The 25476-nt window shown below is 38.4% G+C and overlaps 1 protein-coding gene across 9 annotated transcripts in view; it reads right to left on the reverse strand.

The window, feature by feature from the left end:
* The window catches only part of EFNA5 (ephrin A5), a 277269-nt gene that overhangs the window by 32290 nt on the left and 219503 nt on the right, over nucleotides 1-25476 (reverse strand). For all 9 annotated transcript variants that reach the window (XR_014241322.1, XR_014241323.1, XR_014241324.1 and 6 more), the window contains one exon: nucleotides 14689-14981. Coding sequence is in view for 5 of the 9 variants with exons in the window: in XM_082380119.1 (XP_082236245.1) it covers nucleotides 14689-14981 (293 nt within the window). In the remaining 4 variants the exon portion in view is untranslated. Of the gene's footprint in view, nucleotides 1-14688; nucleotides 14982-25476 lie in introns of those variants that run through there.

Below are 25476 nucleotides of genomic sequence, written 5' to 3' on the forward strand. Positions count from 1 at the left end.
CAAACAACAATAACAAAAACGTTGAAGAGCTCCTCTTTCCTTATTCCATGCAGTCTTGGTGGGGTTGGCAGTCAAGGTGCTCTTCATTCTTTCCAAAGGAAAGGCATATATGCCAAATTCCTTTTCCCAGGAATTTGAAACCTGAGTAGAATGATCCAAGGAATGGAGGAAAGGTAGAGTTGAGGAAATCCAATGGTTGGGTCTTGATGAGATAATTCTATTTACTTGTTTCTATGTTCTAGATCCCCAGCATTGCCTCGGTTTCTGTCCATCCCGAGGTCTTCAGTTGAAATAATCTCTTTAGTAGGGAAAGAATTCTTTTTTTGTTTAAGTTAGCTAGAATTGATAAAAATTGTTTACGAGTGGAAAACCTTAATGAATATAGTACTCATCTATGGGGTACACTGCAAATGGATGAGGGACATTATCAAATATTCATAATTATTATAAGGGTCACGCAGTTGGAGATGAATTTTTCCACAAAGAGAGTGGACATAAAAATGAAATTTAAGGGTGATGGGTAAAAATATAGCTGCTCATATTCTAAGATTAGATAGGCATTTTGCTTATTTTATCTATAAACAAGGCTTGCCACAATTTAAAAAATATGGGTCAGGTGATATAATCCTTGGGTTCCTTATTGATTAATCTGTTTCTGATGGTGGAAAGAATTATACCAACTTGCGTCTTCACTGTATAATTTTATCAAGGAGATGACAAGCCATGCTTTTCAGAGACGCCTTGAACTGAAGTGGAATGTACAGTAAAATACAGATTTCCTCAAATAAATTGCCAAAACCATTAATCTTTATCTAAGGACCCATAATAACAGTTTGTTCTCAGTAGCAGGCGGGGGAGGGAGAGAAAATGTCTTCCAGAAAGCACTTTGGCAGTCAATCTGGTTGATAATAAAACTTGATGAAACATCTGTGATTAATATTAATTCTAATTCTTCCTTTAATGGATAATTGTGAAAAAGATAATTTATCCCATTTCATTTAGACTACAGCTGAGTTTTTCAATTTAGGAAAAGAACATTTCTCTATATTTCTCAGGTATGAGACTCTATGGGGAAAAAAACAGGTGCATAAAACCTGCTAATGGTGAAGCAATTTTCTAGTTGGCCCTGGAAAATATTTTGAACGAATTCAACTGACCACTGCAGACTTGGACATGATCCAAAGAATGGTTCTCTAAGTGACAGGCTGGTATTTCTGCATCTTTACCCTTGTAGAATATTCTAAATGAACCACAGTGAACTAATTTAATACATTTTGGTCATATTTGATCCTGCAAAGAGTGTGAGAAAAATGCCCTTGTGAGTAAATGACAGTCAGCTATTTCTGACCACCAGTGTATTTCAAACTAGATGATGAGAGGAACTATTTTTGACACATGTAGATGTATAATTTAAAGTACCCATAAAAACTTGTCATGGTAGCTACCATTAATTTTGACAGAAACTCGGAAAGTAACTAATTGCCTTTCAAATATCAATATTAAGAATACCATTTTTTAAACTAGCACTTTAACTCATTTATATATGGAAAACTTGAGGCATGGCTTGAAGCCTTCCACCCAAATTAACACACCTAATAAGTGACGGACTCAAGACCCAGATCTCCTCATTTTCATCTATTTTTCTGCACTTAATAGTATTTTTAAAAGGAACCTATTAAATAATGGTCTTACTGTCTAAGAATCAGAACATATTATATGGTTAAAAACATGATTGCTGTCTAACTTTATAAGTAGTAAATAGTGATTAAATATACATCACTGTTGACCTTTAATCAAAACCAAATCATGGCTCCATTTAGATATAGTCCTTTTTCATCAGACTCTAACTAAACATCAGGGAGAAGAAAACATAAACTGACAAGCACGAAAGGTCACAGACAATAGGTACCCACTTCTTTAATGTACCTTCCAAAAACCTTGTGTTATATATATAGAATATTAAAATAGAATATTACAGGAACTACTCACTATTCTTTCCTTCCTCCCCAGGCACACATTTTCCTTCTAAACTATTGGTCCAAAATGAATATTTCTTATCACTTGATATCATGCCTGTTTCCTCTCTATTTTTATGTGGCTTTCTGATTCTTATCCTCACTTAACAAAGTCTACCACTTTGTAAAAGGAACTCATTTTATAACAAAAATTTTTATAGTTGTATAAGAAATACAAAAACTCCCACAGGGTTACCTAGTTCTTGTTTGCAGCAGCCTGGTAAACACAGCTCAGCGAGAACTGAAGGGTTGACTAATGAGAATACATAATACTGAAGTATATCCTTCTATAGCCACTGTAGATTTTCTACAAATTTAATGATGTACAAGTACTGACAGCCCAAGTAAAGTTTAACAAATGGATTTGTATAGCATTTTTAATATAAATATTTTAGGAAATAACTACAATAAATCTTCTAAAATGGACTTTAGTAATAAACACATCATATCAAAAGGCCAGAAATTCAGGTATTTGATTAATAATCCAGCAACTGTTATTGATTTAGCAACTTCACTTAACAGAAACATCATAAAAACCTACACACAAAAAAAAACCAAACACCCTAAAACTCTGCAGCAATGGCAACGAAGCTGAAGGCAATATAGAAACAATAGAAATTCAAGTAAAGGGTATTTATATCTCTGAGATGAGAATAATTTTTTCATAAGTACCAGTAGTATTTATGGAATAAGCTTCCAAACATTACTTGCCATTCAGGGAAAAGAGCTAAGAGCATGAACGTTGGAGTTAGGATGCTCAACTCTGGCCATCGCCACACATGGACAGTGTGATTTTAGACAAGTTATTTGACCTGTCTGTGCTTTGGCTTCCTCACCTGTAAAATGGGAACAATAATAGTGCATAACACATAGCTGAAATAAGGTGTGTATGGATGAGACAACATATGTAAATAGGTGGGATGGATAAGTGTTCACTACCTGCTAGCTTTTATTGGATAGCCAGCCTGCATCTAGCCCTAAACTAATTATTTCAATGTAGTTATAAAGCCCAAATGAGTTTCCATTTCAGAAACATACTACTCCCTAGTGCCTGCTGGATAAGTTCCTAATTCTTCAGACCAGACGTAATGGCCCTCAACAGTCTGGCTCAATCTATCCAGTTTTATTTTCTGAATACCTTCCATTCCAGTCAGACGTGTCTTGTCATTGATCCCACAGTCCTTGCTGTTCTGATTTCCTTATCCGGAGAGGGAGGCAGGTGAGAGAGGAGCCCCATGCGCTGTGTGAAGCCTGTTCTCTGGAGGACTGCCCGGAGTCTCCCCAGCTCTGACAACCACCCTCATGAATCAGAGCCAGGACCCCTTCTGTGTGAAATCTGGGTGCTTGTCAATCCCAGACTCACTGCTATATTTAAAATGGATAACCAATGACCTGCTGTATAGCACAGGGAATGCTGCTCAATATTCTGTAACAACCTAATTGGGAAAAGAATTTGAAAAAGAATAGATACATGTATATAACTGAATCGCTTTGCTGTACACCTGAAACTAACACAACAATGTTAATCAACTCTACTCCAATACAAAATAAAAAGTTAAAAAAAATATCTGGGTGCTGCACATGGCTGCTGCGATTCCTGAACCTCATTCTAAAGATTTCAAATGCTGTAAGTTCTCAGAGTGGCTCTTCTTCTCGTAGAATCTCTACTCCTGTTTCTTGAATCTGCAAAAATGTGTAATAACCAAGTCTGTGAAAAACTCGTGGATTTTAAATAACAACGACAGCAACAGCAAGTACAACTAATAATAATAGAAACAGTAATTGCAGCTGCTGTGCTGCTTAAGGATGAGCGAAGGCAACAGGCAATCCCCAGCGTGTCATGTTAACAAGCTGCGATGTTGAGACAGTCACCAGGCTTTGCGTAATATCCACCAATGCCTACAATGTGCTATTGATTCTGTTCATCAAGTTTAAACCTCTGAAAAATGACTCAGGGTACCAAAGAGACATAGACTTTCAATAGTCTCGCTAATCATTAAATGTCTTCATTCCAATTGAAGCAGGGAGAGTGAGTGACACATTTTATTATGTCATCATGTTCTGACACCACAAACCATTCAATAGTGCTCTACTTTGTTTTAAAAATCCATAAGCATCCTAGTATGTGAGTCTCAGGGATAGGTTGACATGAAACATCCCTCTGTACATCACATTAGCCATTTTTAGAGCTGGGTCTGCCTTGAATTCTTACCTAATCACTTGCCAAGGGTGCTTCAAATCTCTCTCCTTCTAACTTCTTTTAAAATATTTATTATAAAAAATATTTATTATGATATAAGTGAATAACAAGTTTAGACTTGGAGTCAAACTGCATGGGTTCAAATCCTGATTCCACTGCAAACTACATGATCTCAGGCAACTTACTTAACCGCTCTCAGCCTCAGTTTCCTCACCTACACAATGGGGATAATAATAGTACCCACCTCACAGATGAGAATTCAATGAGTTAAAATAAGTAGAGTGTTTGATACAGTGCCTGGCACATAGTAAAACTGCAATAAGTGCTAAATCACATCATTATGATTATCACGGGGAGCATTATTGTTAGGGGAGCAGCTTTCAGGCAATGTATGAGTAAGCCTTTAGCAAAAGGATGCTTTTTTACTCCCCTATGCAGGTTGGGCACTAAAGTTAGGATAGTATCTAAGCCCTGAGACCTGAATTCCACCTTGCCTGTCAAATCAGCACTTCACATCTTTACTGTCTTCCTCTTGACGCAATCTTCTCTTTTTTTTTTTATGGAAAAAAACCCCCCAAAAAAACTCTGAACTGACCTTTATTTAAATCATTACAATATTCATTACGTGGTCTCAAAGTTGACCGAACTGAACTGCCCCTGCTCCTGGTGTATATAGCAAGAACTTTAAGCAATCTATTAAAAGTAAAAAAAAAAAAAAAAAAAAAAAAAAAATCACCTGTCCTATATTTGGCATCTATTTTTACTCTCCTTGTTTAGATTTATTCCTTAAAAATGAGGCCTACAATAGAGCAAGAAGTTCTGAATTCAAGGTTGAGGACCCACTGAAACGGTTAAAGCAAAACATACAGGGAAACCTCATCAATTCAGATTTTAGTCAGAGCCTGTGATAATGTACTTAGGGAGAAAAAATTGACTTTGAGAAACTTTTGTTAAAAATAAGTCTGAAAAAGACAGTTTACATTAGAATCCAGATATTGGAGCTACTAAAATTTGGGCAGGTTCAAATTAAAAACAATATATATTCTTTCTTAATGACTCAGAGACATTGTTTTTAAAGATTTGGCTGTAAATGGGAGTGCCAACTATAAACTAAAACTTATGTAACATTAACATAGATGAAACTAGTTGGAAATATTGCACATCTCTGAAAATAGTAAAATGAAAAAGATATTGTAATTCCAATTTCTAACAATAATAGACTGGCTGGCTATTCTCCAATTCATGATACTTTACTTTTGGGGCTCAGAATGAATTAATATTTTGTAAAGCTTTAAATTTTAAAACTAAACCTGGATATAGCCCATCTATTAAAGTACTGTTCCTAACGTGGACTTTCTACAACCTGCCTAAAAATATTTGATGGAAAAGAAGCCTGTTGCCAAAGTCCACATATTTCCCCCATTAAACAGAGGTAAGCCATATCCCCAGAAACCATATTTCAAGCCCACAGGATACTCATGAACTAAAATAATGAATGATAATGTCTCGTTCTCTGCATTAATATTAAAGAAAAGAGAAAATAGAAAACTTTATAGCCACTATCAGCCCTCTGGACCATAAATCTCAAGCTTTGAGAATTGCTTCTCAAAAGGGTAGGGAGTGGGGATGAGTTGTGAGAGAGCTCTGGAGCCTAGAGATATTTTTTAGCAAGCCAGCAAAGCACTGACACAAATTTCTACATATCTCTGGCTGTGAAAAGTCTCATTTGTGGTGATTTATATTTCCTCATAAAGAACTCTGTAGATAATATAAGCCTGCTGTGAGGCTGTCTGACAACTTTCAAACTGAGAGTTACACGACCATTCTGTTAAAATAGAGCACGAATAGATGAGCGGGAAAATCTGTAGAAATAGTATTTCTTCTGACGAAAGGCCAAAATACTGTTCTTCCAGCATGCACAATGTTGACAGAGTCACCTTCTCACTCTGTGTGCATGCTTCGTGGATAATATTTTGGTCGTCTATATGAGGAAGTACTATTTTTTTCTGAAGATTGACTATGCATTTCATGTGTGCATGCTTGTGTTAATTTACAACAAATGACACTTAGACATCATCACACTGGAGTTCAGTTGCCTTAATAAGTTACTAAGGGAAACACAGAGAATCGCACACTGACAACCCAAAGTCAATGGAGTATAAACACTGTTATTCCAAGTGTCACTGGTGTGTTATTTCCATTTCTCCTGGCATCTGCTCTATGTAACACTGCACATACACATGATACAGCAGCTCATTAAACTGCTTTCAGTTAACTCTGAAACCAAATTAGTACATTACTTGTTTATAAGGCTGACAATTACCGCTTCCCTGTGAAATTACACAATTAATCAGGTGTGTTTTTTCTCTCGGCGATGCGGCCACTTCTGACATTTAGGGATTAAAAAGAACAGTCCTTTCATTTGTTTCCACATCAGCATTTAGTCTCAGTGGGGTAAAAGGAAGCAAAAGGTGACATAATTCCTTCCTCCCCCTTAGGAGGTCAGAACTCTACATGTTCCCTCAATCTTATAGCATTTTAAACTCTTAAAAGGAACACAGAAATTATTTTGTTTTTGAACTTCTTATCTGAGTGTCGCAGCCTTTGAAAAATTCGAGCAATGGGAAGAATTCTTATGAGTCTTCTGTTTCTTATGGCTGATACCATGAATTGCCAGCAAGCCCCAATTATTCAATAGGTTTTAAGGCTCCCTTTGCAAACTTTAAGAACGGTCCCAAAGTCAAAATCTATTAAGCAGTGATGTTTGCCCCAGTTTCCTTTTTCATAAACCCAGCATTCATTTCTCTGATTCTTTTTAACAGTATCTCATCCTTTAGTCATTTAATAGGGCATGCATTTCTTTTTAAAATTCTCCCTACTTGATCAAATGATACTGCCCAAAATTTTAAAAATAATAAAGTGTTTTAAAATATCCTTTGTTCCTATTAATTGCCTCCTCCACCTTTGATTTCACTCAGACTCTGTGAAACACACCAGGTGAAGCGTCTGTGCTCCAGCCGTGCCTGAGCGGACGCCCAGCCTTCCCGTTCAGGTTAACAGGGTACCTGGCAATAAACAACCATTTTCATAAGAGAAACCTACAGTTAACACAGAAGAATATCCTGAAGTCTCTAAATATCCTCTTTTATGTTCTTTATTTAACCTTCATTTAAGAGCCCTTGAAATCCATTCAAGCTTTCCTAAAAGATGGCTAGGGACAACTTGAAACAGACACAATTCTCTAAACTCATTCTTTAAATAAAAAGGTGCATTCTTGCAGGTTCACTAAAGACCACTGGAAGTATACGAAGGGAATAGAATGACTATTTTCAGACAGAAATCTGATACAATCCCAGACAAACGTCTAGTGTCTAAGTAGAGAAAAACTGTTTCATTGTTTGTTAAAAATTTTTTAAAACTTAAGAAAAACCCTAAATTTTAGCAACTAAGATATACTCTGTATCTGAGCAATTACTACTTGATGTCTGTGCCATATTCATTCTTTTCCACTTTAGAAAATATTAAAATTTGTCGATTTCCTAACACTGCCCTTCAACTCCCTTCTCTGTTAATATAAATATGCATCACTAAGTACCATGCTCTGACTCTACATACCTAAAAAAAATGCAGGAGGTGCATTAGTATTTGACCACAGTCCTGGAAATTTCAGTTATAAGCCCCTTGAATCTCAGCTGAAGTATGTGCTAGAACCTTTAATGCTAAAATAAGACTCCAGTAATCAAAAACATTTTTCGATAATAAAAGCAAAATGCACACACACGTTGAAGCAAATATTGAGTTGTTCATTTTAAGAAAGTACATTGTACTTACAGGTCACCTCCCCTGCAAGAGTAAAAGACTATGAAAGATGAAAAAGATTACCTCCTGCTTTGATAAATATGCCGTTTTGACACTCTTCTATTTCAATAAGAACAACTCAGAAAGAAAGGCAGATTCATGTGAACTGTCAAGACCAAAATAATTCTTAATGCAGATTACTAAAGTAAGCTGCTGAAAATCCAGACATCTAAAGGGGGATGAAGACTTCCTCAGGCATATGTAAAACTGGCATAATATTCCTTCACAGTATAGGGCATGAGCTTAAAATGTGAATTTTTATGAGGCATTTATGAGGTTTTCTTTTACTAAACTAAAATATCAATCAGGGCTATTCAAGTTGCCATAACTTTTCAAAGGGTGCAAAATTTTGAGGATGTAGATTATTTAAGTTACCTTTTTGGTAGTCAATTGGTCCTTTAAAAATATTTCTTTAATTGAGCCTTGGAAATAAGAAAGATTGTGATAATAAACGATTATTATATACCCATCTTACAGATTAAGAAAGTGAGGCTTGGTGAGGTTAAGTTACCCAAAGTCACATAGCTATTAAGAGTATAGAAGAGAGATTTGAGCCCAAGGGTGCATTCACTAGAGTCTGTGCCTTTTCTTTTTTTTTTTTTTTTTTTAACCGTGATCCACTCTCTCCTTTGATGCAATGTATCCCCCTCTCCTTTGATATAATCCCCAGCATATGAACAAAAAATGTTACTAAGAAACTAGGGAACTGCTGCAGTGGGTGCAGCAAAACCTAATGCTTCTAATTTATCTGCTTGTCTCAAACAGTATCATCTAAGAAAAATTTTAATTGCTTTTTCTATTTGGTTTACTATTACAGTATTTATTCATTCAACAAATACTCAACAACTCTTCTATGTGCTGTTTTCTACTATTTTTTTCACTTAAAATATACAGTTTTAAACCAACATTACAGTTAAGCAGATTTTCCACATTATAGAGAGCTTGCCTGATTTTAGAAACACTTGTGTGAGAAACTGCACTCTAAGTTCCAAACAACTCACCTGTAAATAAGCTTTTGGAACATATCCCGTTGGCAAGTGAAGCACTTTCTTTATATTAGTATTCTCTGGATTTACTGAATATTCTTACACTTCTTAAAGGATAGTCAGTAACCATCTTATACAATCAAATGGTTTCTGAAGCTGATCTTGATCATTTCAATAAGATACCTCTTCAGGACTTAGGTTTCTTATTTTGTCAATTTTAAAAACTGTGTAGTAGATATTAAAATTACTTCACAGTTTAAGACTGTAAATTTTAATTCAAGTACACAAAGCAGAGAATTAGCAGTTAGCCACATAAATTCAAGTATGCACTGAAGAATGATGCCCATAGAAACATAAACTGTCCTCATGATTTTCATTCTAATTTTTAAAAATATGTATACCAAAAAGACTGGAGCAGAAAGCTTCAGCTCCTTGAAAGTTCTTTTCATTGATGAGATTTTTTAGGATTCTAACTTCAAGGAAATGGACATTTTCCAGCTCCACACTTACATCACCATGTCAATTATGAAGGAGTAAAACTAAAGCATCATGGGTATTCAAGTTTACTTGCCAATAAGCTTAGCAAGAGTATTCCCTAATAATCTCCCAGAAACTCCTGGATTCCACCTGAGCGCTATGACTATAAACTATCTTTACTCCAAGTATCTTCTTTTGAAGGAGATCAGCTATACCTTACATGTGGCAAATGCTAGAAGAATTCTCTGCCTTTTTAGTATCATTTTAAGAAAATGACACCTGTCTTCCTTATTGTAGGTCTCTCATTAAAAATCACTCGTTTCCTGAATCGAGTGCGCAATCATAATTTAGTCTGGATGCTGAATATTCAGTGGATTTAAGAAGAATTTCTTTGAAAATACAACTTTTCTGAAGTTATTGTATTAAAAAGGTCAACCATCTGGGAAGATACAGTTGAGATGGAAGAGTATCCTTTGGAGAGCTGAAAATGTATAAATGTGTTTAAAATGTATCTTGCACTACCTGATTTGGGGTTCCAGTAGAGTTTATAAAGTAATATTCTCTAAACAGTAGTGCTAATAATTTCTAATCTTTTTTTATATTTTTTCTTTTTAAGCATATAAGACCTAGGACCTTATCTCTTCACTTCCTTTTAGTTGTTTACTCACTTAATTTCTTCTCAGATTAGCTACGTACTTCTCGTTTGTGTGAACTTTTTTCAAGTTACCTAACTTTTCTGTGCCTCAGTTTCTCCACCTGTAAAATGGGAAATAAGAACAGTACTTCATAGTGCTGTTTTGAGAACAGGAGGGTGTTTAGAACAGTGCCTGGAACAGAGTGAGTGCTACATAAACACTAGTGAGCCTTATTTATTGATCATCTACTACATGCCAAACAATATAATAGAGGACATAGAGCAGAAATAGCCATGAACAAACCAGCATAAATATATAATGTGATAAGTGCTTGAGCGAAAATAAAGCAGAGTTAAGAGTGTAGAGAATGGTACAGATATTATCTTTATATAGGGAGGTCAGAAGAGCCTCTCAGATAAAGACATTTTTTAGCCCAACCTAAAGCAAGTGAGAGCAAGGGATGTGGATACCTGGGCCAATGAGAACCTCAGGCAGAGAGAAGATAAAGAACCAAGGCCTTGATGTCAGGGGGTGCTGGGCACGTATGATGAACAAGGAGGATAGGGTGGCTGGAATAGAGACAATAGGCAGAGATGGTAGGAGGAGAAGTCCAAGAGACTGAGGGTGGGGAGGAGAAGAGGACTTGTCTCAGAGGACCTTGTTTGCCAGGTTAGAGACTTTGGATTTTGTCTTGGTGAGAGAAGAAGTCTCTGGAGGGCTTTGACAGAGCAGTGACATGAGGAGGGGAAACAGATAGGAGCCTGCCACACTAGTCAAGACAGTGGATGATGGTGGCGTGGATCACGTGGCCAATGTAGAACTAGTTCAATAATTCCAATATGCTGCTCCACTCTCCATTTTCCTTAAAAATATCCCTTTAACTGGCATTTATTGCACATCTACTAAGTAAGGCTTTGGGCTGGGCCATTTTACAGATGTTAACTCTACCCTAGTGTGCAGACCCTATGTTAAAATATATTAAAGCTCCAAGAAAGTTTGAAATCATCTATTGCAGCCTCATTATTTTACAGATGTGGAAATAGAAACCCAGAGAGATTAGATGATTTATCCAAAATCATATACCTCGTTAGGTCAAGAGAAGGGCCCAGGACTCAGTTTTCCTTACTTTACAGAAGAGGACACATTCAAAACCAGCAGTTCTACTAACTTACAAAGATAACTTATGGCGCCCTTATTTATTCCCCTTCGCCTCTTCTGATTTAAAAATAACGACACAAAACTTCTTTCAAACATGTCCTCATTAGGTCAATGTTTATGAGAATCATTTCTAAAATGAGCATTTTTGAAGTTTCTAAAATAACTCTTTGCCTTAGGAAGTCTATATAAATGACTATTGCCATAATCTATTGATGGGCAGTTCTGCAAATCTACCACTGGTAGAAAAACCACCGACCTTCTCTAGTTATTTTAGTATGCCAATCTCTTACCAAAATAACTCCTGTAGATTAAAAACAGTATCTGTCAGATTGAGAGGATGGGCTCAGTCTGCCTGACCGATAATCGGCGATTCCAACAACTTAGTACACTGCCTGTTCCCAGGGAAAGGAAGACATGGCATAGAGTCGTTCTTGGGACAAATAAAGGATCTAGAATTGTGAATGGTATTTTATTTTTAACGTAAACAGGAAACTTCATGAGGTATTTCCAACTACTGTATTTTCTTAATTTTGTATAACTTGGAGAAATTAAGCAGGAAATAAAGCTTGTTGAAGATAAAGCAGAACTTGATGAGAACACTCCGATCTGTGTCCTGAGTCTAAGTGATGAGGTGGACTTCCCGTTATGAACTATTCCTCTTCCCTTCCCCCCCAGTTCAAGCTTGTATCTGACTTTCGGTCCTCTGCAGTCACCCCTGAGCTTAAGCCTTCCTCCGGCACCTTGAAGCAGGACCGTCAAAAGGCTATAGCTTTCATTTTTCTCTTGGAAATCTTGGAAGAGATTTTAAGGCCTTGAGGAGCTGAAATCTACCCCTGGCCTAGTAAGGACGTTTTGTAAAACTGACAAGTGGGCAGTCAGGCTGGCTCCTGAGATCAGCAGTAGGGCTCTATGTAATGTAATGAGTGGGAAAAGAGCCATTTCCCAATCATCTTGTTCATTCCACGCACATTAGGAAAGAGGAAAATTCAACTGAGGGCCAATTCTCCCCTAAGAATCCTTTAGTTTAATTATGACCATAGTATATGAAACGTCTGTAAGACGACCACAGTATATGAAACGTCTGTAAGACGTCTACTCTCAGCAGTGAAAGGAAGAGAGGAAACCCTTTCCCTACTAAAAAGACAGGGAAGGATGCTCTTATGGTTCTAAAACATGGTTGAAAATTCAATTTAACTGATGACCAGGCCACTGCGCTTCCTGTAAATGAACGTCTTTTTGCTGCTAATTTTGTGCTATTTTACCTTTCATTAAAAGAAGTAATTCAGGTTAAACTCAGCTGAACAGCAAAAAGCTCTTGATATTTTGAAGCATTTTGAACAATTACTTTGACAGGAGCCCTTGACAGTTAAATGACTCCGTTAAATGAATGTTATAGAAGACACATAATGATTTTTAGTGAAATATTGAATTTAACCACAAATGAGGAAAAACCAGTCATAAGCACTATGGGTGTATTTGAATAATAACATCTTGCTTATGAACCTCAATGGATTCTATAATTTCTAATAATCATGCAATCAGCTACTTAGCTAGTGAGTATGTTTCCCATCTTCGTGCCCTCTATTCATTTTTGCTTTTGGCTTTTGTTGCTATTTGTTAATCTGAGAAACCATGTGAAAGTTTTGAAACTGGTAATAATTTCCTCTTACATCAGTATGATATTTTAGAGGTAGGCAGTTAATGAGTCTCTGTCCCACAGCTGAAGTCTTCCTTTTTCCTTTTTTTCCTTTGCTGAATGAGATTCTTTCACAAAGTAAAAAATCAGCAAAAGGCAAGAGCCTGCTGCCTGAGAACATGTGAATTCACTGTATGCTAGTGTTTCCTCCATCCACGGGACTCAATATTCCTTTTCTTATTTTATGGATCGAACGTGAGATACTATCGAGACTTTTACATGTTTCTTCATGACTAACGACTGAAATATGTACTGAAATAATAAAACTGGTGCTGTTCAATTTCCTTCTTAAATTCAATTCCAATAAGTGAGAGTGCCCTTGTGATGGGGAAATCCGGCTTATTAGAAAACTCTGTTTTCTGGAGAAGAAGAGGAGCTAGAAATCCTTGTAGACTTAAAACATGTGGGTGAGGAGAGGTGGGGGAGGACACTGGGATTGAAGAAATGAATCAGAAAACCAGGAACGTTCTTTATCTCGTTTGCCTGGCAGGCAGAGGTGACAAGCAGCTCAGAACACTGGGAGGCCCCGCCTGGCTCTGCACTTCCTGATTCTTCCAAGCAGGTGAGGTCCAACCTCCCCTACGTTCCCACGGCTCCCTGCACTCATCGGCATTCAGCAACTGTCTATTTCCACTTTCACTGCCTACTTAAATGTCTGCTCCCCACTAGACAGTCACTCCTTGAGGACAGGGAGTGTCTTTTCATCTTGCATCCCCCAAATTTCTGAGCCATGATAAGCTGGTCAGTAAATGTACTTCTGAACAAAGTACTTTTAACATTTAACTCCTTCAGCTGACAGTCAAAACACGTGGGAAAGGCCAGATAGCTTAAATATCTGATACTAGTTAAAGGCAAGTCCAGATACACAGTAAACTGCCTAAATTAGGTATTTCCTATAACCCTGCTAACTCAACTGTGGGCCATAGACCAGCAGCAGTGGCATCACCGGGGAGCTTTCCAAATACCACATCTCGGGCCCCACCCCAGGCCCCCTGAATCAGAATCTGCATTATAACAAGATCCCCAGGTGACCTGTGCACAGTGAAGTTTGAGAAGCATTTACCTAGAATACATGACCAGTATGATGCCTGAAGAAGTAATGGTGTGTAAGATGGAGAAAAAACCAAGATACTTCTTCATGCTCGTTCCTGTTTAAAGACACAGCTGCTCTTAATAATTGTCTTTTCTCCTTGGTGCAAAGCGAGTATTTATCATCAGCTTGCTGACATTTGCAGGAGTTTTGGCTTTCTCCAACTGAAAATGTGGATGATTGAAAGGATATTGCTGACACCTGAATGAGAAATCCAACGACTCCAAGCTATGTAAATTTAATTATTTCCTTTAATTCTTTTTTCAGGAATCTCTTTTTCTTTTCCTGAGCTTTGGAGAAGTCCTAGCCATTTTCATTTAAAAGAAATACAAGTCAGCAGTGGTTCACTGAACAGGCTGACACGCAATTTCATAGGGGGAGAGGCGCTGTGTGTTTAATCTAATTTGTGCTCTCAATTCCCAGCTAATGTATCTAGGGATCCTGATGTATGCATGTACAAGGAGACATCTATAATGCAGAGTCCAGCTCTCTGCAGTTCTCTGAAACACGGCTAAAAAATCAGTCTGGGTTCTTGCAGCTGCCTTACAACATGATAAATCTCTGTATACTCACAGATGTAGAAATATTCCCGGCCTGGTCTGAATTCAAATCCTAGGGAAAAGGGTGTGAAGAGCTGGAATTTTTCAGAGAACTTCAGTGGTCCATTTGGAGAGTGAGGCCGGTTACATTCCCATCTCTTGAACCCTTTGGAAGTATGGTCGCAGGCACTGTAGCCATCAAAGTTCACCATGTAGAGGACATAACGCTCAGTCTTATCTTCCGGGACTGAGTCCTCATAGTGAGGGCAGAACACATCCAGGTAGTCATTGATACAGACGTCAATGTGGTAGTCACCCCTCTGGAATCTGTTGGAAGAAGAAAAAGATAGGATTATTCATAGAGGAAAGGCTTCCTGCTTGGAATCAGTGGTTGAGCCCATTAATAACGCTCAGGCTAAAGATTTATTATAGTAAGTTTTTATTTGGTGCCATATGATTTGAGGCATGGTTTGAACTGTTGCTGTTCCAAATCTAAATAACAGCATGCCATTTTCAGAGGAATTCTATTACCGTTGTTTCAAAGTACCCTACCGATGGAGTGCTTCACTTTCATTTTAAGTATTAAAGGTACTGATTTGCTGTTTTCCTTTCATTGTTAAAATCAGAGTTTTCATATTTCTAAAATAGTGTTTCATTTAATAAATGTTTTTGAATAAATGAGTAAGAAATTTAAAGAATAAATGAGTTGTATTTGTTATAACTGAGACCATTCTTAATTTCCTATGCAACTGTGGACAATTAGAGTGATAAAATTGAGAGAATTAGAATCATAAAATTTAAAAGTTGAAAAGAAAATTCCTGGAACAACACTTCCACTTTAGAGGAAAAGAAAACCCGAAGGCATAATGATGAAGCAATGAGCCACTGAGCTAGACCTGGAACCAAGACTTAGGATCCTAGTTAGGTGTTTCCCTTAGTAAATCTGCTTTTGTCACAAACTCGTTTTAGCCAATCTCTGTTTTGATGCCCTCGCCCTTTCCCTATTAAATTGAAACCATCTAGGTCGAATGACTTTTCTGCCCATTTCTTTACTTTCATAGGTTGTGTTCTAGGGCTGGACTGAGGAGTAGAGAAAGTAAGAAGTCAGATGAAAACAGCAAAACCATGGCCACTTCATCCTGAAAGAGTTAAAATGTGTGCACACAAACACACCACTGCCCACATCACAGTGTCTGCTTCAATTCTTATCTTGAAAAAGTTTTGCTTATTTGTTTTAACTAATGTGCCTTTCCCCATCAACTGAACAGTTTTTCCCAGGACCCAGTGGTGTGTGAAACAGGAATTGTTATGTACACAACTTTCCAAAATCAGAGTGGAAAAGCCTACAAAACACTTTTGTTTTTAGCTGGTGAGGAAATTCTTCTCTGAGCCCTTAGGAGGGTCATCACAAAACTATGTCACTGCTGAAATACAATGCCCATAAAGTCATAAAATCTTCAAGTCAGACAGTCTCAGGGAGAACACTTCCCAGTGACGGTGAGCTAGTCTATTCTATCTTTAGACATCTCTAAATGTTAGCAAGTTTCTTCTTATATTGAACATAAATCTACTTCTGTGTAATTTCCATCCAGTGATCCTACTTCTGCTGCCTGAAATTACAAAGAGCAAATCTAATTCCTCTTCCACCAGGTAGTACATAAAACATTCGGAGATGTCAGCTGTATCTCTCTGTATCTTCCTTTCTCCAGACTTGAAAATCCCGATTCCTTTGGTTATTTCTGGTATACTTTCCAGACTCCTCATCATACTAGTATTTTGACCCTCTTCACATCTTCTAGTTTCCCAATGTCTCCCAAACATAACAAGGACCTCTGACAGGTTGTTGTGAATACTACCTTTGCTCTGGATGCTAAATATTCATCGACAAAGTCGAGAGTCCCTTGTGAAATACACCGTGGTAAAAGTGGAAGAGCTACTTATTTTGAGTGAGTAGAACTAGATCTGCTGCTGGTTGAGTAGGAGAGTCATAAGCCATCCTGAGCCTCAGTTTCCTCACATGTTAAGTAGAATAATAATGAGAATCTTCCTTGCTGACCTCACACGGCTGCATCAAGCCTCAGATGAGGAAATGTATGAAAAGCACATATGAATATAAAGCACTGTTACTATTAACAGGATATATTAAAATGGGTAAGTAACAAAGTATTACTTTTTAAACAATGGCAGTAAGAGCATACAACAGAAATAAAAATAATCCCCAAGTTTCCCTTTTTAAAAATCCCAGAAGAAAGGAAATCATATAAAAATCCTAAATTCTGTCCTCAAATATCAAATGATCCCCAGAAACTCCACTTGCTTTGTGCTTTTGAAAAGCAGCATGTTGATTTATGCAAGAGAAATAAGGAAAGATGATCAGATCACTTCTCAGTTAGAGGATCTCAAAATACATAACCATTTTTAAAAACAAGAAAACCCTCAGAAGTATTTATTTCTTTATATTTACAGTGATGACGAAACCAGGTTTTCTTTTTCTTCATTACTGGCAGACAACGATTTGTCAAGATACAAGGAAAGCCTGTGTTGCTTTTAAAAGATTTTTGAACATCAAGGTAACATCACTGCCAAAGTACAAAGAAAAGACACTGCAACGTTCAGATAAAAGGGTGCTGGGCTGTGAATCATCAGCCCTCAGAGTAGGCTGACAGTTCTGGCTGAGAGCCAGACAAGAACTGCAGCAGAAGGCAATGCCCAGATGCACTTTATATTATTATATTATTATTATAGATTTTAAAGACATGCAAGGGGGAAGTTTTTCCTTTCCCTAAGTGTCACTCATCTTAGCTTCTACTGGCACTGGACACTGCTTAAAAGTGAAAACTAAGAAAACTGCCACTGTCTGGACCCATTCGGTTATTGCTTTATTCTACAAATTGTCATAGTTTTTTGGTGCCTCAAGTTTAGCTACCCTTCTTCTAAACTTTTATCCCTGTTAATTCTGCTATAATTTTAATAAAGCAAACCATGAGACTGAAGACCCATTTTACATTGGGTTGACCAGTTATCCTTTTCTGGTGACAATTTACTTTGTGTGGGGTGTTAAGTGAGTCACTGTGGAACCAATTTTAAACATGAGATTGTCCCAGCCCTTAACACTTATACCCTTCTATGCACATGACAAAGACATGATTATGATTTACCATAGAATCAACTTACACTTCTGTTTCAGATATTCAACTTGCATAAATTATTTTACTAATGTAAATTTCAAAGAATGGACAATGTGAACACAAAAACAGTGACCAATTGGAACTCATAAAAGGCATCTGTATAATGTAGCTAAGTACAATCCAAAGAAAGGTTGAGCGTTAGATAGTCTAAGACTATCCCAAATTATGCTCTTTGACTACAAAGTCACAATGAATCATTCTTTTCTGGCCTTACTGTGAAGAAGCACATATGTATGGCTAATATTATTGAGTGGTTATTACGTTACATTCATTATCTCAATTTAATCTCCATCACAACGCCACAGAATAAACACTATTAGTATACCCAGTTAGAGATGAGGAAACTGAGATTAAGAAGTCAAGCAACGTGCCCAGTGTGACAGGAATAATAAAAGGTGGAGGCAGAATTCAAACCCAAGCAGTCTGACCTCAGAACTGAGACTTAATTGCTAAAGTCAAGTTCTTAGGTCCACTCTGTATTTGGCCAGAGGGATGATTCTCATTCTTGATGGGGTTTCAGTTCTCTCCTACATTCACTGATGCAACAAATATTTGCCATGTCCAGGATCTGCTATTTTATGGCTTTACATCTGTTGTCACATGAAATCCTTATTGGGTAGTTATAATTAGTTTCATTATACCGATGAGAAAATGACATTCAGAGAAGTTGTTATCCACTTAGTTCAATTTTTTTCCACAGGAAATAAGTAGCAGAGTTAGGATTTCAACCCCAGTCTGATGGCTTCTGAAGCATATATACTTTCCTCCTAACCATAATGGCCCAAAGCTTTACTGACTGTACTTCCCCTCATCCTGTTTACACTGATCTTCTAGGAAAGTCTGCTGCAAGGGGTCCTGGCCCTTCTCTCTTCCTCACTAGGTTGAGCCTAAACTCCTGCACTGAAAGCGGAAGGGTGCATCAAAATCTGAATAAGCCTCAGATCACAGGGTTAGCTCCTGACTCAAGCACATCATTCCAACCTTTCACAGGATAAAGTGCTTTTAGGCTCTGTAGCCATTCACAAGAAGAGAACTTTTTTTTTTTTTTTCCCCCATCAGGAAACTTTCACGAGCTTTAGTTCATATTAAATGAGCAAATTCACCTCTAGGAAGAATGATTCCACATGCCAATATTTACAGATTTCATGGGTAGCCCGCCCCTGCTTTGACACATTTGTAAATTTCTGGGAAATTTTCTTGTAAATGTCTCCTCTTTACTCCTAAACTTTAATTCCATCTATTGTATCTGTGGTTCTCTACCTCTCTGAAACCACTGCATATTATGAACTGTAGGAATTTCTGGCTGCATACCAACACGCCAACAACAATTACAATACAATCTCTACTAAATTATCACAGTGGTTTACAACGTAAAAGCAGGCATGGTTGCCACACTTAGAAAAGTGACTGCGTTTGAGTAAAATGATTACCGCTCTGCCCGTGTTCTCGCAATACAAGTCTCAAGTGCCAGGAAACATCTCATATGCATACAGTGATGGCCCTTGTCCTCCACTGGGTTGCACGGCTACTCAGGTCAGTGTTCCATATAACAGGATGACAAGAACACATTGTGTACATTTATCAAAATGTGGCAGTAGGCTGGTTGAGAATGTCATACATATTGTGAAAGGATCATTTTAATTAAGAAGAATAAAATTCAGTACGGCAACTAATTCTTTGTAATCAATTCAACTACTAAAAATGAATTATGCACTTTATGATTGTTTTGATGACCCAGAGGCTGCCTGAAGGGTTGGATAAAAAATAGTTTGGGGCTACCGATAGCAAAAAACAACAACTAAAGGTGGGATTTGAGCTACAAAGTCTCTGTGCAGACATGTGTTTTTGTCTTAGTTTGTCTTCAGTGTTTACCTGATGACATTCCACAGCTAAATACAGTTTTTATTATAAATTTAAACTACTATTAATATCTCTCTCCTTATATAACCTGTCTGGAGAAAGTGAATCATGGATTGAGTATTGGAATTCAAGTGAAATCAAGACGACAGAGGTGAAGTAAGAGTTGACAGGCTGTCTGGGACTTCCCTGGTGGCACAGTGGTTAAGAATTCACCTGCCAATGCAGGGGACATGGGTTTGAGCCCTGGTTGGGGAAGATCCCACATGCCGCAGAGCAACTAAGCCCGTGCGCCACAACTACTGAGCCTGCGTACCACAACTACTGAGCCCGCGCACCACAACTACTGAGCCCGCGAGCCACAACTACTGAGGCCGCGTGCTGCAACCACTGAAGCCCGTGCGCCTAGAGCCCATGCTCCACAAGAGAAGCCACTGCACTGAGAAGCCCACGCACTGCAACAAAGAGTAGCCCCCGCTCGCCGCAACTAGAGAAAGCCCGTGGGCAGCAACGAAGACCCAACGCAGCCAAAAATAAATAAATAAATTTATTAAAAAAAAAAAAAAAAAGAGTTGACAGGCCATCTTTGCATTTAGTTATCAACAGTGTGCCCCCAAGTTTCTATTGAGACAGGGACCAAAACATTGTTTCATGACCATAGTTAACCTGATCCGTAGGACTCTGCTCCTAACTAACTAGTTTATTTTCAAACTTGGGTCGCTCCACTGGGGACATCCAGTACTTGAACACTCCAGTCCTTGACCTCAAGTGGAAGTTCTCTACTCTGATCTCGGTTCCTCTTTGCTTTGGCAAGGAGACATCACCTAGCTTGCTTTCTCAACGTATAGTTTTTCACGTCATTGACCTTACTTCCTCCTCTATCACCATATGCTCTCGTGGTGTGGAGACTGACAGCTGGGAGGCCGAGCTCACAGGACACACAGGCAGTGCCCTGGGCTCAGGCTGCAGAGAAGCAGCGCCATCATCATCATCCTTGTCTGAGTTCATCTTCAGCCACTTTCCCCTGCAGTGTTCCTCCTCTCATTCCATCCCTCATTTGCTAAAGCCAAAATACATTTCATTTTAGTAGCTGGAAAAGGAAGGGTACGGTGCATATTTAAAACGTTCTAAATTGGCCTTCAGCATATGTTGCTGGCACAGCAGAGAGCCTGCTTCCAGGGAAATACGTACTGAGGTATTTTATCAAGCAGCTCCTGAGTGAAGTTTCTTTACTCCATAAATAGAGAAACAGCGTTACTGGAAGGAGACAGTGCTTATTAGAGGTTAGGAAGCTGTGAGGCACTTTTATCCCCTTTTCATGTAATGTTTTAAAGGACTCAATGATGAAAATGCTATTTCTCATCAACTGGAGAGTTGATTATTACATTTTAAATGTATCTTAATCTGTCAAGGAGGTGATTGTTTTAATATTCCTATCTGAACAGAACTAAACTGTCACGTCTTTAATTACAAGGCAACTTATTATACTACATTCTGAAATTGAAATGTAACAGAAGGATGATTTATGGTCAAAGATTAAGCAAATTTATCAGCTCAGGGTTCCTCCCAAATTTTAAACTAAATCTAAAGTGAGTGAATATGTCTTGACAGCACAGTCTTTCAATTCTATTACAGATTTAAAGGCTAATTTCAGAGTAAGATGTCTTTTTACCCAGAAGAATTTCTCATTTGTCCTGAAGGGCCTAATGGGCCCAGCAACAGACACAGGATTTGTTTTATAAATACGTTTTGGGAGGAGATGGGCAGGACGGCAGTCTCTGTTGCGTTGCATAACACGTCTCTTCTTGTCTCCTTCTGTTATTCCTTTCAGCACAGAATGCAAGCCTTATGGCTTTCAGATCCTAAATCTGAAGATGCTCTTTTTTTTTTTTTTTTCTTTCCAGCAGAGGTTAAAGCGAGAAATACAAACAGCAAAAATCAAACTTGGGGTAGATAAGTCATATTAGCATCGGTGGGGGATGAAGAAAGACTTGTTTTGCTGATTTTAAATGTTCCCTCTCTCTCACAGGCTGAAATATGCCAACCTTTCAAATATATTGGTCATTGACCTCTGTTTCCAGTTCTGAGACAGTCAGAGTCATAGACAGTTTCACTGTTACCAGGCCAGTTGTTAAGGCTGAATGAGGTGTAGTACATGGTGACCAAAACCCACCATTTCAGGCAGCCCAATCCAGCTCTTCCAGGCTCTAGAACATACCAAGAATGACTAAAATTCCCATAAAAGTGAAGACTTACAAGTGTAAAAAAAACCTACTCAAGGATGAATTTCAAAGATATTTCCTACATATTCTTTCGCAGTTGAAAGGCTGTAGGCTACAACACACACTTTCATTCAACAAAGCACATGATACTGACAAAACATTTAGAACCCAGAGTTGGTGCTCTGCTTATCCATTAATGAAAATTAGAATAAAGTTCTTACACATGCAAGTTGGAAGAAAGGAAATAAATGTTGTAGGAATCACAAATTCTGCAGCATGAGAGCTTTGTCTTCAATTTAATAACTGTTGGTGATGAGAATAGGATGTAATTTACTTAGCCAGATATTTAGAATTTATTAGTGGTCTAGTATACTAACCTGTCCCTTTTTTTCTGTGTGTGTGTGTGTGTGTGTGTGTGTGTGTGTGCGCGTGTGCTTTAAAAGCAAGTGGTTTAAAAATTCCTCCATTAACATTAATTACTCATCTCAGATAGATGGATAGAAATCTCAAATACCTTGTGTTATTGCTTTTCTAGTTCAAGTCACATCAGGCTGAATGACTTTTTAAAATTGATATCTCCCAGGAGGAGTACCTGTTTCAAATACAGGGTCCACAAAATGTTCTCTCCTCCAGTGTTTTAACTCATTTGGAGTTTGTTTTATTAGCCTGACTGAGGAGCTCCAAAGGAAACAAAGCATTAAATTGGCGGAGCCTAAACAAGACTTTCCTTCAGGAAGGGACCCGGAGCTCTGGGTGACAGTCTAATTGCTTCTAAGCCCCCAAAGAGGCCTCGGGCTTGGAGTAAGAATGTGTCAACGTCAACAGGCTAAATCAGCCAAAGAATTAAGCAGGCAGAGTTCCACACACCCGACACATCGCAGACCACTGCAAATGGTTTTCAAAAAGGGATTAAAATAAAATAAAGAATTATTGTCTGGCAATCAGTGTATGGCTTCACAGAGGTCACTTCCACAAGGCAAAACAGGCTCCTTCTTGACTCCTGCTGGCCAGGCGCTTCCTGACGAAGCTGCCCTTCATGCCCTAAGTTATCCAGAGTTTTACATCATGTCAAGCACACGGAACAGAGCAGCTGAAACACACACACAGATCCAAAGGCAGATGCGGGAAATCACTGACCTGGTTATCCAGTCCCTGTCCTAGGAGAACAGGATTCAACAAACTGATTCTGTTCTGAGGATGCAGGAGGTGGGGAGTCAATCAAACAAATAAGCCACCTGCCAAACTGCTTACATACGTGTAGTCCTTTTGTATCCTACGAGGATGGAGTTACCCAGCAGAATTTCAGGTTATTCCTAGTTTCAAAATTAAGAACAATAACCAAAGAGATATAGTAAATGTCCTTCCTATTAACCACCTCAAATAATGATTTCGTAGTTCTTACGTACTGCTGTACAAGCAGTAAATTAAATATTTGTATTATGGCTTGATGATAACCTATTGGAATCATTACCATCTAAGTCTGAAATTTGGCCCCAACTTTTCAAAAACCGGGTGGGTGTTCGAGATCTACATGGCACGGAACTACTGTCTATTAGTTTATTGTTAAACAAACAAAAAACAAGCTGGAAGAAAGGAAACAAATGTTTTATGGCTTTCTTTTATGTTTGATCTTCATAGGACCAGGGTAAGCAAATATCTTGCAACGCTAGGGCACAATAATGGTAATAGTGTTTTATACAAAGCTTTAGGATGCAAAGCAGAAACTGTTGCTGTTTCTATGCAAATTGGCACGTGAGAAGTAGTTATTTTTATTTGGTATGGTTAGGACCTTGTGAGCAGTTGGATACAAATCTGGAACCAGGCATGAGGCTAAGGTGAGAGAGAATTGATCTAGAGTCATTAGAAATTAGGTGGTGGGTAGAGCCATAGAAAATATTGAATTCATTCAAGGTAAATGCATAGATGCAGAAAAAAACTGGGACTGCACTGAGAGAAGATCACTGGAACTATGATTATTCTGGTATTTTTATGGAGACCTCCGTTCTTTACACTGAGAGCTCCTTGAAGGTGGTGCTGGTGTTTACTCATCTCTGCATCCCCAACGCTCAGCACAGTGTCTGCACGAAGTGGTGACTTGAGAGACGTCCCAGAAAGTAAATTGTAGCTGATGGATATTAGAAGCAATGTTTGAAAACAGAAAAAACTTCGTAAAGTGCCCAATAATCTCCTTCTGTGTCCTGGGTCCCAGTATCAAGTTTTGAGAACAGCTAAATAATATGACAAACAAAGGTCAAGATCAGGAAACAAAATAATGGCCGACGGCAGAAAGGAAAATGATAATCAGGCCTATTGTTCAAGCAATGCTAGAAAATCATGCCTAGCCAAGTAGACGACTTAAGCACCTAACGCAGAATGAAAGTTTCTCTCTTGTCATTAAGTCCTCTATTCAATTACCATTTATCGGGGTAATTAAACACTGGAAAGTGATGCCAGGCTAATTGTTAGATTATGATAATTACATGTCTTTGCTATGCTACAGCTGATCAAAATAAGATGTGGTCCCGTGCACTTAGCTGGAACTGCTCTGTAATCGTCAGACTTCCGGAGAGCGCTAGGCCATTTATTACCAATTCATTACAAATCAGGCGGAGAAGCTTATTATTTGTAATGCTTCTTTCTTCCCCCCACATACAGTCTCCTGGAACAAGACTCCCCAAAGGTTAAGCCCAAACTGCCGCCTTTCATTGGCCCATTTCCATCCCAATTACACAGCTGAATGGCATTAGGTGCCTCTATTTGAGAGGGTTCATCAGACTGCTTCACAAAATCCTGCAAGCGCCTATCACATTGGCAGGAACACCCAAGGCTCCCTTTCAGCCTCTGCCAACCACTGTTGTGCTCTGAGCTGTGTCCCAGCAACCGCAAGCTGGCAGTGCTGAGAATCTTCTGGTCTGAGGCTCCCTTCTGCTCAGGTTAGGACTAGACCAGGCTGGGGTATGCCCGGGGTTTGCCCCAGTTCACAGGAGTCGTAGGGATACAGACTGTGCCTCTCCTGTCAGGATATCCGGCTTTTGTTGCTCAGGCCAGGATCACGAGAGGAAAGCAACTTCCTTGTCACCTCAAAGCTACCAAATAGTAGCTCAAATCTTTGTAGAAAAAGACTAGAACCAATCCGTTGTCCTTGGACATATCCGGGGGTTAGAAATCTCCCCTCCCATCCCTCTACTGTTGGAAGGTGGGAAGGCAGACAGGTATTTGAGAGTCTTCCTTTGGCTTTTTCCTGGGACTTCTCAACTCTCCCCTGCAACTGTCATCAGAGTGCGTTCACATGGGCCATTGCCAGTGGAGGAAGTGCAGAGTGTCAGGTCAAAAGTTTACTAACTGCTACAAAGTTCATGTCATGTTATGGTTCTCTATTTTAGGGGTTTATTTTCTTCTTTTATTTGGGCAGTATTATGGACTGAATTTGTCACCCCCAATTCATATGTTGAAGCCCCAATGTGATTGTGTTTGAAGATAGATATGGAGGAAATTAAGGTTAAATGAGATCATAAGGGTGGGGCCCCAACCCAACAGGATTGGTGTTCTTCAATA

The sequence above is a fragment of the Balaenoptera borealis genome (genome assembly GCF_965194805.1).
Source record: "Balaenoptera borealis genome assembly, chromosome: 2".
Taxonomy (NCBI): Eukaryota; Metazoa; Chordata; class Mammalia; order Artiodactyla; family Balaenopteridae; genus Balaenoptera; species Balaenoptera borealis.